Here is a 14,966-nt window from a genome sequence, read left to right as displayed (position 1 = left end):
AAGGAATTACACGAGGCGGCAGTAAGAGAAAGGTGTCTGGGAAATCTTCACATATTTAGAGATGGAATTACACACTGGAGCTTGGCTTTGCCTTCCAGTGTGTATTCTGTCACTTAATTCCCAGAGCCACCGGGGATAGTGCGTCACCAGTCCAGAGTCACAGAGTCAGAGGGGCAGCCTGGGCGTTTCTGCCCTCATTTCCTCTACGACAGCAATGGCCTCAAGACCTTATACCTGCTTGTCTGCCTCTGACGAGAAGGACGGAAATCACCATAGGTGGCCTCCAGGCCACCACCCCTGGGCCCAGACCTGATGCTTACCCTTCCTAGTGACACGAGGCATAGGCCTGACATGCACAGGCCCAGAACACATATAAAAGGATTTCTTCCTACAAATCAAGGAAACTGCCAGTGGACAAGCCCATTAAGACACTGCAACCAGGCCGCTGCGCTGGATACAACAGTCATGGCTTCTATAAAGTTAACATTTACAGCTTTCACGGGGAACACTCAACCTTGGTACAAATTACTCCCAGATCAGTGGGCCCCTAAATTGCAGGGCGCTCAGTGACCCTTGTCCAATTACAGCCCAAGACAGCTGGTAGTGCGTGTCTCCCAGTTGCAATTAGAAGCAGGATCTGCTGGCTGGAAGCCCACACTGGGCGCAGGAGTTGGGGAAAGGTGGTACTGCACTTCACGGTGCTGAGTTTGTGGGAGCAGCTCCAGCCATGCTCATACACGTGTGTCTGTATGAGCTCCAAGGGATGGATGAGGGATACTGGCTTTTATTGGATCATGAGACCCTCCTGGGCCAGGCCAGCCATGTATGAGTTCTCACCAGGCATGGCAGTATACACTTTAATCCCAGCTCAGGGAAGGCAGAGGCAGGCAGATCTCTGAGTCTGAGGCCAGCCTGGTCTACATAGTGACAGCCAGGACCACACAGGGAGACCCTGTCTCAAAAAAAACTAAACAAAAAAGTGAATGAGTTCATGTAGTGTTGGGATATAAGCACTCCGTGCCCAGGAAGGAGCCTGACTATGATGTGGGATGCCACAGGCCAGAAGCTTTGGCCTGGAAGGCTCTATCCCAGGAGAATAATCAGCTTGGTGCCCATGGGCTACTCATAGAACCTGGAGGCATCCAGGCCAGAGGGTGCTGGCTTGCAATCACCAACCCCAACTACAAGGCCTTCCTGGGCCTTGGGTGAGGACAAAGAGAAGCAGGAGCAACAGCTGGCGAGGCTGAGAGGCAAGTGTCTCTGCCATGCTCGGTGCCTGAGGCTATGCCAAGGTGGCCGGACAGGGATTCGTGCCATTTATATTCAGCTCGTCTCACACGTGGCAGCTCCAGGAACAACTACGGGGGCTTTGCACTTGTAAGAGTTACAGGCATGGGGTCTTGCACCAAGGATGTTGGGTGCATGGATCAAATGTGAAGAGATGTTCCGTATCGCAGAGGATGGCACCCTGTGAGTCTGTGAGCTGGGTACAGCCTGGCCCGTGAGGTAAGTGGCCTCTCCTGCTCAGGTGTCCATCCAGTCACGGATACCACTCCTTGCAGTTTGGCAAGGGAAAGATTCTAGTGCTGACCAGCAGGAGAAAATGCGCTGAACTGGTACCCAGACGATGTGCCAAGTAGAAGAACTGAGAGTTTGGAGCCGACCTCCCAGCACAACTCTCTCCAGTGGACACAACTACAGACTCCTCAAGCTCATGGGGCCTAAGCCAGTGGCCAAGAGGCTGTGAGCTCTTTGGATGGGAGCTTTGGTGGGTGTTCCTGTGGGTCTGGGGGACTGAAACATATAGGCTCACCAAGCCTGAGTTCTACGAGGGCTGCTATCCACTGCCTGAGGTGAGAGAAGGAGACAGAGAGATGCCATGAACCACCCCGCACACCAAATCTCCAGCAACAGAATTAAATGCACCCTCTTAAATGGTGTGACCTGACGTGGCTTCAGATGGTAGCCCCTCCCAACGTCTGTCATGGCTGAGGCAGTGGTTCTGATGCTGCCATTCAAAACGCTTTACATGTATTTATTTATTGTGTGTGCGTGGGCAAATGCCGTGGTGCATATAGAGATCGGAGGATGATCTGAGGGGTCTGTTCTCTCAAACACGTGGGTTCTGGGGACTGAACTGTCAGACTTGGTGGCAAGCACCTTTACCCACTGGGCTATAACTCCTATAGTTCAGGCATCTGAAATGCTCTGTGGCATAAGCATCTCAACATGTGGCTTTCGGAATCTTGGAAACAGCAGTTTGTTTAAGAGAATGGAAGAAAAGACTTAGGCCTTCCCGTGAACACAGGCCTTTGCCAGGAACAGGCAGCTCTATGGGGCCCAGGCCCTGAAAATCATATTGGCAACTGAGTCCCCCGAGTCTCTGAGAGATGACAAGATGACAGAGGTCCCTTGCAGGGAGGGCAGGGCAGAGATCTCCTGCCTCCCACCTCCACCTCCCAACCACTCCTCAGGTTAAAAGGAAACAGATTCAACACGGGAAGGAACAGCCCAGTTAGCCATGTGTTCCTAGATCACACAGGCCAGCCTCATCCGACAGAGCGCTCCCCGTTTCTCAGTTACTCCTGACCTGGAGGCCAGGGCTGTGGAGGCTTGTGTGTGGGCAGAAGAGTATTCTGTGTGAGAGGTAGCACCCTGGGGTCCCTCCTTCCCGCGGCGTGCCCCTCCCGGTGCCTGCCGAGGGACTGGCAGACGGCATCTTTAGGCTGGGCTGCCCCAGCTCCCGGTGTGTGTGGGGAGCATCTGGGACACATGCCCACCCCCGAGTGCTTGGCACCCTCAGGAGTTAGCGCTGTCCTAGCTGCAACCTGGGGACATCGTTCCCATCTTTAGAGATAGGAAACCTACACAGGAAATGAAGCCTCCTACACTGAGGAGGGAGAGGAGAGGCTACAGCGATGCTAAACGAAGCTGCCCGTGGGCACAGACCAGGTTCCTAGTTAGAGGGGGAGGGCAGGAAGGAAGCCGCAGGGCCCAGGTCCCCAGAGCCATGCAGCAGGCATTCTGCCCTCATGTACATAGGTGTACACATACGTGCATGCCACATATGTAGACACGCAGGGACGCGCATCCGCACAGCCATGGGATATGCATGCTGAGCCTGCCAGTTCCCAGCCATAGTCATGGCACCGGTGTTGTGCTGACCACGGTGGAGGTGACATCAGCTGCTCCAACCATGGGCTTGACACTGCAACGTAAAAACAAGCAACACCCACAAAGGCTTCTTTTGTGCATGCCGAGGCTGTGGGGCTTCACCAATAATAGGAGCTGAAAGTGATTTATTTCCCTGGATTAAAGGTCAGCTCGGCGCAGCAACAGTGCAAACGCCTATTACCTCATTCCCGTTGCCCTGAGCAAGGCACAGAAAGGGTGGGGTGGGGGAGAAAACTAGAGAAGGGGGGAGGGAGTCAGAGACAGAGAGAGAGGGGGGGGGAGAATGAGAAGAAAGGAGAGGAAGAGAAAAAAGAGGGGAAGAGGAGAGAGAAAGAGGGAGAGAGGGAATAAAGGGCGGAGAGAGTCGGGCACAGTCCTCTGAGGGTGACTGTTTGTCAGACTACAGAACATCTAACAGCCCAGTGAGCCAAACGGCAGCCATCCTTGCTAAGACCTCGCTACAAGATGAAGTTTTCTTTACAAGAGACATATCCGACACCAGGAGGTGTCAAGGCCTGAATGTGAGGAACGAAAGCACTGGCTGTTGAGGGTTTGGATCCGCTCACAGGTCAGAGGTCAGAGGTCAGAGGCGACTACACAAACGGGGCGCCCTCCCTGCTGCTCCATGGGCACCGTGCGTTTCAGACACCTGAGCATGGCAGACACACAGTTGCTATGGGAGATCTATATTTGTCTCCATCAGCAAGTGCTGCGGGCCACTGGCACGCTTCAACATGCTGTGCTACGTGGATGATTGCTGTAATACTATGCACCAGCCATAGCCAAGGAGCATCTAGACCTGGCCTTTGTCCGGACTCTGGGCACAGCGCTCCTGGCAGGGTGGCACTGGGGGGCGTGGTCTGTTTTCTACAGTCCAAGCTGAGGATGCCACTCCTGAGGTGAGGTTGGTCAGAGATGCCTGGCCTGACTGCTCTGCTTACCAGACGAGGGCTGAAGCTGTCCACGGTCACCAATCCCAACAGTACGTCCTTTAGCCACGCCCGTACGGTGAGTCACTACAGCTCAGAGCAGGACGCTCAAGCTTCAGGACTAAAGTTGGGCAACCAGAGAGAACACATACCTTTCTCTGGCCTAGTGTGAAATGTATACTTCACAATAAACGGAATCTCAACAAAATGTCTCCTGAGTTCTGGTCTATGTCACTTGACTGAACATGGCTGTGCGAACCTCGGCCTATAGCCGAACTGGACAGAGGGTGTGGCTCGCCCGGGACACCTGTGTCTCGGATGCCGTTTGGTCGAGACGATGGTCTCTCAGAGCTCAAGGGCCGCCCACAGTTTAACTCATCCATAGCATCGATTCCACAAGGCCTGGCCTGGCCCTGGCATTGGCCTGCCTCACAGGCGCAGCTGCCCTTCTCTGCCTGCCATCTCCCTGCAGGGCTGAGATGGAGGACTTGCCCCTGACAAGCTTTGCCTCAAGTCGACCAGGGCTTCCCTCTTCAGCCTGCACTGCCGCCTGTGACCTGTGTCACCGAAAACACAGGTACAGATAAGCACAGCGACTGTCGGCACAGATGATGTAAGGTCTAAGCAGAAAGTTGGCCTTCCGCTCGGCTGGATGCCGACTGCACAGCCTGAGGAAGCACAGCTCTGAGACGAGGCACTGTGTGGTGGCTCACTGAGGAGAGAGCACCTGATCCGTGCTGCGGGCCTTCTTCCCACTACCCCTTCCCATCCCAGCCCAGGCCAGTTGGGTCTGGCTCTGTCCCAAGGCCAGTCACGCCCAGCTCTGGCCTAGGTGCCAGCTGCCCCTTCCTTGATGCTGGGGCCTGGACAGGCACTCTCTTCGAGGACACTGTGACATGCCTAGGTCAATCCTTTACCAGGAAGAGCTGGATTTCAGGTAATTTCTACCATCTCAAGGCCAACTAGTGGCATATCCTGTCCACCGACCACACTTGAACAGGACAACAGCATAGAATCAACTGACCCATAAGATGAAGAGGCTGCCTTCACCCACCTGGCCAGTAGGCTCAGGAACCTCCCAGTTGATCTTCCCTGCTGGGTCAGAGTGCAGCAGTGGGCATGGGCTCTCATGGCTGGGATGTGATCCCTGCCACACAAGTGCTTGGCCAGGCCCTGGGGAAGGGGACAGGGATCCTGTGATGCTTCAGAGCTCTCAGGTGGGCTGGGGCTTACAGTGAGATGTGGGATCTGGGGTGTGTGGCTGTCCTGCAGAACAGGGCTCACATGCCTGTTGCCATGGAGACAATGGTCCATCAGTTCCCTGAACTCTGCATCCAGGAAGTTCCTAGACTTGCCAGTGCTAATCTGCAGGTGGCCTGTGTCCTTAGCACTGACGCCCACCGTGCTGCATGGATGTGGGGCCACCTTAGGAAGGTCCTGCTGCCTGAGGGACAGGGGCGGCCCAGGCTTCACTGACTGGGTCTCCGAGCCCTGTCCTCTGGGCCGTGGTCGATATGTGTATAGTTTGTTGCAGTCAGATATTCATTCTAATGGCTGCTCTCCTGTCAATGCAAGTTGGAGACCCCACCATGGGAAAGAGGAGATTTTGGGGCCTCTAATTAAGTAGAGACAGGATGTCTGGGATAGACAAGGATAGTGAGGCCTCTCAAGACTTAACTAGACATCCTGGCTAACCACGGCAGACAGTGCGCCGCTCCAGCTGACTGACAGCGATGGACACACCAGAGGGGCAGCTGCACAGGTCAGCGTCTTCAGTGGCTAGAGGACTTGAGTGTCTACAGCCAGCATAAAGTGTGACAGAGGTTGAACCTGGTACCTCTCAATGGAGAGAGGCAGTGACTAACTCCTCTTCTCCAGCAGTGGGCAGTGTGAGCTGGGCAGGGAGGAGGAGGTGGCATACATGTAGGTCTTGGAGCTCCACTGGCTTGGGGTGTTGGGCAGATGGACAGCACCGCAATGTTGCATGTCCTTGGGTTAATTTTTAGGATGGAGCTGTCCCTGCCCTCATCCCCAATACAAGCTCATGAGCATCTGGGAAGAGAAGGCTTGTTTTGAGGAGTGAAGACTGGGGCCGAGGGTTCGTGCTGCCCTGGTGCCTATGACAACTTTCTTTGGGAGCACCTGCAAGAGAGACACAGCTAGAGTTCCAGCTCCCAGGATGGGGCCCATCCTGGCCTAGAGGGAGGCCTGGACAGAAAAGGGAACCAGGTAACAAGAGGAACTGGCCCAGCAGTAGGGAGATGTTCTATGAGTCACCTGGTGACCTGCCCCTGCCCCAGAGAAAGGAGGAAAGGAGGGACCTCTGAGAGCAGCGAGACTGATGCTTCAGTCACAGCCATGTCTGTGCTCACCTCATAGTGGAAGTCCATGCAGGTCAGATCCAGCCAGCACTTGTCCCCACGGACCTTGATGAGGCCCTGCAGAGGAAGAGAGAGGGCAGCGTCAGTCGTGGGCTGGCAGTTGAGACACAAGGATCTCAAACAGGATTTACTTCTAGGAATGAGATGTGATCCAGCCCTAAAGGCCAGGTTGTTGTGTTTCAAAGAATAAGGGAGGGGCCTATTTCTTGTGGGAAGTACTCCAGGAGGTAAAATCCAAACAGCTCGTGATAACCAGCCATGCACAGGCTCCTTCTGAGGTCTCACAGCAGCTAAGCGCCCTCTATACAGTCAGGGCCTCTGTGTCCTTTGGGAGGCATGCTGGGGATGGAACCCAGGGCCTCGCCCGTTTCAGGCAATCATTAGGCTGCACCTGGACAGTTCTGTGCTTTCTTTAAAGTCATTTTCTAGGCAGTTAGGAAGATAGCTCACTTAGTAAACTGCGTGCTGGACAAACATGAGGACTTGAGTTCAGTGCTCAGAATCCACATAAAGCGTTGGCCAATGGTCAGGCACATTTATAATCCCAGTGCTGGGGGTGGAGGTGGACAGATGCTGGCCAGCCGCTTTGGCTTACTTGGGGAGCTTTGAGCCAATGAGGGATCCTGTCTCAAAGGAAGCAGGTGTCATTCCCAAGGGACGACACTCGTGGTTGTCCTATGACCTCAACATGCATGAATGTTTGTTCGATCTCATACACATATGCACCTACACACACACACACACACACACACACACACGGGGGGAGGGGGCTTACAGTATAAATATTAGGGTGTGAAATGGGTAATGCCAACCCTGAGTGGCAGAGGCAGGAGGATCCTGGAAGCTCACTGGCTGGTTAGGCTAATTGAGGAGCTCCAGGACCAGTAAGAGATGGTGTCTCAAAAAAAAAAAAAAAAAAAAAAAAAAAAAAAGGGGGGGGGGAAAAAAAAAAAAAGAAGGAAAAAAAAAAAAAAAAAAAAAAAAAAAAAAAAAAAAAAAAAAAAACAAAAAAAAAAAAAAAAAAAGTGTAGTGGATAGAAAATATCCCTCATCACCAGCGTTGTGTGCACCCCGTCCCCCACACGCATCTGCACATGTACTGCACACAAATAACACAGAGCTATTACAACAATGCAGTTGTGTCTTTTTTTTTTTTTTTTTTTTTAGTATTTAAATTTCATGTGTGTATATGATTTTCTTTTTTTAATCTTTATTAACACATTGGCTATTTCTTTCTTTCTTTTTTTTTTTTTTTTTCGATGGGGACCAAACCCAGGGCCTAGCAAGCACTCCCCACTGAGCTAAATCCCCAACTGAGTTGTGTCTTTTAATGAAAGAACTGAACCCTAAGATACAGATCTCACACTGCATACCAGGACACCAGCAGGACCCAGGACTCAAAAAGTCTCAGTGGGGATGGTTGTGCTTCACACACATGTGGCTGCTCTTATGTCGCCATGTTGATGGGAACCCAGGCTCAGGCTCCACCTTCCCCCAGGGATGTACCAGTGCTGAGGGGTTTGGGCACTGGAGAGAGGACTCCCTGAAAAGCACTTGTGTGAAAGATGAGGCCTTGGGCAGAGCAGCTGAGAGGCGGGAGCAGCACCCAGCAGTTGGCCTTTATGGTTGTGCCTCACCCACCTCCTGTGCTGCCTACAGGTAACACTGGGCCGGTCCAGTGAGGTGGTGGTTCCTGTAGCTACAACCACTCAGGAAAGTTCCTCTGACTCCACCCACTGCCCACCATGCATTTATGTACAGCCACCATCTACCAGTAACAATCAACATCCATCCATCCACCCACTACCAATTTACATATCACTCGTTCTCCATCACCAATCTATCTATCCATCCCACTAACCCATCCCCATCCTCCCATACACCATCTACTATCATCCCTGATCCATTCACTTGCCTGTTGTCCAACCACCTATCATCCGCATCATCATTACCCACCAATCAAACATCATCCATCCACACACACACCCAACCATTTATCTATCACATTCTTCCTTCCATTTATCCATCCATCCATCATCCACCCATCCATCCATGCAATCCATCAATCAATCATCCATCCATCCATCCATCCATCCATCCATCCATGCAATCCATCATCCATCCATCCATCCATCCATCCATGCAATCCATCATCCATCCATCCATCATCCACCCCTCCATCCATCCAATCCATCAATCAATCATCCATCCATCCATCCATCCATCCATCCATCCATCCATCCATCCATCCATCATCCATCCATCCATCCATCCATCCATCCATCCATGCAATCTATCAATCATCCATCCATCCATCCATCCATCCAATCTATCAATCCCATCCATCCATCCATGCAATCCATCATCCATCCATCCATCCATCCATCCATCCATCCATCCATCCATCCCATCTATCCACATATCCTTCTCCCAATCACCCACCCATCAATCATCTACCCAACATCCATCTGCTCACTGGTTCATCCATCATCAATCTACCACAAGCTTGCAGACTGGACTGAGTCTGTGCCCAGGAGGTCTGGGTGGGCATAAAAGAAGCCACATCATATGCAGGAGGGAGAGGAGGCAGGTCCCCCAGAGACGTTAAGAAGAAAACCAAAGGGGGTCTTAAGCAGCTATGACAAAGTGGCACAGGTAAGTGACAAAACAAAAGAAATGTATTTCTCAGCCTGAGGACTGGAAATCCAAAGTGACGGGGCTGGCATGGATGGTTCTAGACAACTAGCCTCCATTGATAGCCTTACAGGGTGGACAGATAGGTCTCTGGGGACCCTTTCATCAAGGCACTCAGCATTCACAATGGTGCCCTCCACTGATAGATCAGGAGTTATGAGGCCCCTGCTCGCATCAATTTACTAGCAATCAGGATTTGAGCTTGCAAGGGATCGGGGTGACAGACAGCCTAGGGGAGAGGGTGTGCTGGCTGGTTTGATGTCAGTTTGACACGAGGTAGCATCATTTTGAAAGAGGCCACCTCAACTGAGAGAACTTCATCATATTGGCCCGTGGGCAAGCCCATGGCACATCTTCTTGGCTGATGATTGACGTGGGAAGGGTCCAATCACTGTGGGTAGTGCTGCCCCTGGGCTGGTGCTCCTGAAGAGCAGCCCAGTACGCAGCAGTCCTCTGTAGTCTCTGTGCCAATTTCTACTGCCAGGCTCCTGTCCAGCTTGCGTTTGTGCCCTGACTGCCCTCAGTGAGGGACTGTGATCTTCAAGTGTAGGCTGAAATAAGCCCTTTCCTCCCCAAATTGCTTTTGGTCATGATGCTTTACCCGAGAAACTGAAACCCTTACTAAGATGGAGAGGTATCCCTGGAGAGGACAGGGACTGCCCTGGAAGGGACAGCAGAGTGGCCTGCAGATGCTGGGGTGTGGGTGGGAGGTTTGCTAAGTGTCTGGAATAGAGAAGAAAGTGAGGGGGGGTAAACATGGGGAGCCAGGAGTCCCACAGAACCCAGGTCATCGGTGGAGAGTGAGGTTCTCTAGAGACAGCAGGCCATGTTGATTATGGCACAGCAGGCTGCTCAGAGAGCCCATGATCCATGGGGAGCCCACAAGAACCTGTCACCAGACTTCCTCGTAAAGTTGGGACAGCTGTCCACTAGCTGAATGGGTTCGTCTAGGCCTCCTGGCCACCATTCTAACAGAAGCCAGCAAACTGAAATCAGGTAAAACAGCACCTCCCCAGACATGCTGAGAGCAACAAATGACCTTCTCGCATGAGGAGGGCGTGAGGCACTGAGGACCTCAACAGGGCCTGGTGACACATAAGTGGCCTGTTTTGTCCTCTGGCTGCTCTGGGGTCAATAATGGCTTCTGCGGCCATCCAAGCAAGGTAACCTGGGCAGTGTGGGTTTGTGCGGGATGCAGGACATGTCTAGTTCCAGACATGCCCAGGAGACAGGTTAAGTGGTAGTCCTGACATGAAAGTTAGAAGGGGCCGTGGACAGATACAGATGCCGTCCTGAGCCCCTGTAAGAATAGTGTTCAAATGTAGCCACTGACACCCGGGAGACGGGGCCAAGTGATGATCACGAGGGCGCTGGGTCCAAGTGATCACGAGGGCGTTGGGGCTACATGAACTTAGCCAGCGCCTATGGGAACGAGTGAGTATTCACACCTGGGCCACATGTGACATGTGTGACACTACCTAATGGGTATCTGCTTGTAAGGCTGGTTTTAGAGGGAGCACTCTCTCTCAGAAGCAATGTCTCCAGGGTGTCACAGGCCCCACAGGGCTCCCAGCAATCCTGACACCACAGGGGAGCTGTGAGCAGCTCGGGGAGTTGAACTGTGCTCTGCCTCCTAGGAGCACTCTATTTAAAGACTGGAAGGATGAGTTACTCAGACAACCAAGTTACCTCTTGGGAAACAAAAACACTCAGACTGTAAGCCCTGCGGACGGCATCCAGTGGAATTCCCGTCCTGTACAGCCATGGTCACAGGAATGCCCTGTGGATGGCATCCAGTGGAATTCCCGTCCTGTACAGCCATGGTCACAGGAACGCGGTGCTGCTGGGTAGGTCTGAACACTCCCAGCTCCGCAAAGCTCTATTCTGAGTGTCCGTCAAGTGGAATCGCTGGCTGCTGACAAAACAAGCCCACTGAGTGGGGAAGTGAGCGGCACCCTCAGGACTGACCCCGATGACCATGAGCTGCACAATGCTCTGTACCCCCCAGAACCTGAGAGAGAGGGACTCTTTGGAGATTCACACCAGGAAAAGAGGAAAAAAACAAAATAATTAAAATGTCACTCAAACTTGGAGCTGAGATGAGACGCTTGGGAACCTGAAGCACTCTTCGGGAGCGGAGGACGTTGGAGCTCCTCCCAGCCACTCGCTCCTGCTGCAGATGTCAGACTTCCCACGGGCCTTTCTTTCAGAGTGTCAGAGGAACAAAGCCTTCTTTGAGCCTTTTTTCAGCCCAAAATTAATTTAGGGGAAAAAAATGGCACAGACGGGCCTTAGCATGCAGACCTAAAGGGAGCTGAGTGACCTTCAGGCTCCTACGACCCTCTTGCTTTACAGCCTGGGAAGGAGAGCATCATGATGCTGGAATGTTCCAGGCTGATGGGAGATACCTTGGGCTCACAGTGAGTGGGGACGAATGTGTTCCTGTCCAGCAGCTTCTGACTGCAATCCTGCTTCTCAAACACTCCCGGCTGGCAACAGAAGCCGCCATCATGGAAAAGCCATGTCATGAGTCTGCTTTGGACGCCCATCTCTCTGACTTGGTGTAAGGAGCCCGTGGCCTGAAAAGGGCTGAGGTCCCCTTGTTGTTCAGAGCTAGGTTGGCATATGTAGGAATGGGGCTCTGGGTATCGGGAGGAGCCGCTCCTCTCTTGCCAGAGTGAACTCCTGACGGGAATGCCCACGAACTCTGCAAGCTGTCAGGGGCGCACATCATGTGTCAGCGCTGGACTGACTGCTGCCCATCTCCTACGGCTTCCAAGGCCCACTGGTTTCCAAGCAGAGGGCACAGCCCACAGTCCCTAACCCTTGTGGCATGGCACCTTTCAAAACTTGGGCCAGTGGCACTCGCGGACACAGTGTGTTATTGAATGAGCTCCAAGCTGCAGATCTCTCCTGGCTCAGCTCTACCAACACATGAAGAGATGGCACTGCCCTGAAGGACAAGCTCAGTGTGGGGAGCCCTTTGTGGCACCGAGAGTGCCCAGTCTGGGGCACTGTAATGAGGTGCTCTGGGCTCTGCAGTTTGACGACAAAGTTTTTCCCTTACAAACACTGCTCAGTGCCCTGGGATGATTTGGAGTCAGAGGGACCTGGGCATGACGACCACCCAGCACTTCTGGGTTGGAAAGGAACTCCTACAAGCGTTAGGGAAGGTCCACCTGTTCACCCAAGAACCGAGAAAATGCAGCCTCCACGCAAACAGCCACATGCTAGCAGGTTGCCTGTGCATCTGTGTGTGTGGGAATGGGTATGGCAGAGGACCCAGCACACAGTCCCTAGATGGTGGAGACAGGTGTGCTAAAAGCTCAGGGCGCACAGAGCTAGGCAGAGTCTGCAGTTTTACAGTTTGAGAACCTTCAGCTAAGATCTAGTTCAAAAGGACAGAGGCGCCTCCTGTCCATATGGCTGAGCTACCGTGGCGTGGCCCGAATCCACCAAGTCCTGGGCACTCTCACAGTATGGTTTCGCCAAACACCACTACTACCTGCCTCAAACGAACTCCTGGTTTAAGAGGTTAACTGGGAGATGCGTGTGAAAACGGCAACAATTTCTACTACAGCTTATTACCTTCAAAGTGCAGTTGCTGCATAAATAAACAATCTGCCTTGCTGTAAAAACATCGGTTTCCCTTCTAGAAGCTCTGGGCCCCTCTTAGCTGCTAATGCCTGAAGATTCGCTAGTTTCCCCAATGGTTTTGGACAGGTCTGATTCACCGTCTCCTTGTTGTCAAGCAACGCGATTCAATGGTTTCCTGCTGCCTGCACCCACGTGGTCTGTACACGTGCGCATGAGGACACGGCCGGATGCAACAAAAGCCCTTGAGAAGAGAGATACGCGGAGCTGCAAGGCTTTTGCCGCTACACCCCTTGAAAAGGACCTCCGCACCTATGCATAATAACCTTTGATGGGCTACCGAGAACGGATGTGCTGGGCTGTGAGGCTTTCTTTAAGCCTCTGAGGGTCACGGGCTGTGTGAGACAAACAGCTGTTGAATGGGGACCTGAAGAGGCTGCCAGGGGCCAGCCTGGGCCAGCTATACGAGAGGCCTGCAATTGGGGATCAAAGGTCACGACACAGCAGACACGGGGTCCAAAGATTCCCGCGATGTCTCGGAGCAGGGTCAGAGGTCAGCCCTTCTGAGTGTCCTGGGGGCTGATGGGTAGGCAGGAAGAAAGCCCCCTTTCTCTAGCTCTGCCCACGCTAATGCAATAAAGCCAATTAGAATGATTGCTCTCATTTCTGAGTTAGGATGCCCAGGACGAGGGAAATGGCAGGGACATCCGTTCCGTTCTGTCTTCACAGGCGCACCCTGCATTCCAGCATTTATTTCATTATATTTAATACGATTTCACCAGCGGCACTCTAACTCCGAGAAAAGAGCCCGGCAACTTCAAAGCCTGTTTTTGTCTTGGTTCCTTAGCACCCGCTCTTCCCTGCTACCGATGTCTCCACCCTGCTCGCTAACTGCTCAGAGCCGCCCACGAGCCCACACTTCCGTGGCCTGAGCATCATCTCCTGAAGCATCCTGGGGGGCGGTGCACGCTAACATGGAAACTGCTTTTAAAATTATCCTGGTTCAGCCCGTTCAGAACAGTCACTGGGCCTGTCGACGTAAGCACAGCCAGCCTCCCGGCGAACGGAGACTTGGCTTTGCAGCAGTCTTGGAGACCCCACCTCCTAACAACCTGGGGCTGGGGGCCGAGTGGCCTTGCTCTGAAGTAGACACGAGCAGAAACAGATTTCCTTCCACATGAAAAATGCCCCACGAGAAAACATTTCAGGGTTTCTCCATGTGCTGCACATCTGGCCCCACCTCAGCCCATAAGCATGATCTGCAGGCCCCATGCTGCACTCTGTCTAGCAGGGGATAAGTGTCACTCAGAGCTGACCAGGTGCTTTTGGTTGTCTCCATGACTGCTGTCCACTCCTGGGACCTGTTGGTTTTTGTGGCAGCAGCTGAGGAAGCTCTTGGACCATGCTAGTCAAGGTTTAGAATAATTTGGACACATTGCAGGCAGCCCTGGGGGCCGTCTCTTGCCTCTCCAGCAGGAGCTGCTCTATGGCCAAACTTATCGGCTGGCTCCTTCCTCTCAGAATGTATCTCCCACTCAGTTCTCAGAGGCACTTGATTACTTCCCCTCCCACTCACTGCCCAGGTCTTCTCTGGCCACCTCTGCTCTTTGCTGAGTTGTCTTGGTTCTGAGAAGTCCCCTATGGCCCCAGGTCCTAAGTAGGATGAGGCTTCTTAGACTCTGTTAGTGGGCAAGAACCACGGCAACTCTCAAGGTAATACCTACCTGGCTACTCCATTCATGCACAGCTGCTCTTCTGAGTCTTGCCCAAATCCTCCACCCAATGGCTGCCACTGACCCCTTTCCTGCTCTCTGGACACAGTGTTACAGACTCACGCACTCACTGAAAGGCATGATGCAGTCGCTGCGGCCTGCATCTCGAAGCAGCCAGTGTATGAGCAGGCTCAGGACACGCTCTGACAGAAGGCTTGCTGCGGTTTACAGGGAACAGGTGTACACACACACTGTGTTTGACTTCTGACATAGGCTGCTGTCAGGAATCTGGAAGTCTGACAGGATGTGGGCATTTCCATTCCCAGGGACAATTTCTCTGCTTCCTTTCTGGTCAATTCTATGTCCTACTGATGACAAGACCATCGTAGTCCAGCTCAAGGGTCCTGTCTGACCAGGGAAGTCCCCTGAAGGAACATGTGCTCCAGGAGCTCCCTGTCTGCCTGGCTATGCACTGTAGGTCT

At 52.9% G+C, this 14,966-nt stretch overlaps 1 protein-coding gene across 1 annotated transcript in view; it reads right to left on the bottom strand.

Moving 5' to 3' along the window:
- Nucleotides 1-14,966, bottom strand: part of LOC116909144 (lipase maturation factor 1-like) — a 68,852-nt gene that overhangs the window by 6,748 nt on the left and 47,138 nt on the right. The window contains exon 5 of the mRNA XM_032912629.1: nucleotides 6,476-6,541. Coding sequence (XP_032768520.1) covers nucleotides 6,476-6,541 — 66 coding nt within the window. The remainder of the gene's footprint in view (nucleotides 1-6,475; nucleotides 6,542-14,966) is intronic.

Source organism: Rattus rattus, chromosome 9 (genome assembly GCF_011064425.1).
Source record: "Rattus rattus isolate New Zealand chromosome 9, Rrattus_CSIRO_v1, whole genome shotgun sequence".
NCBI classification, from domain to species: domain Eukaryota; kingdom Metazoa; phylum Chordata; class Mammalia; order Rodentia; family Muridae; genus Rattus; species Rattus rattus.
This window is presented reverse-complemented; position numbering and strand designations above follow the sequence as displayed.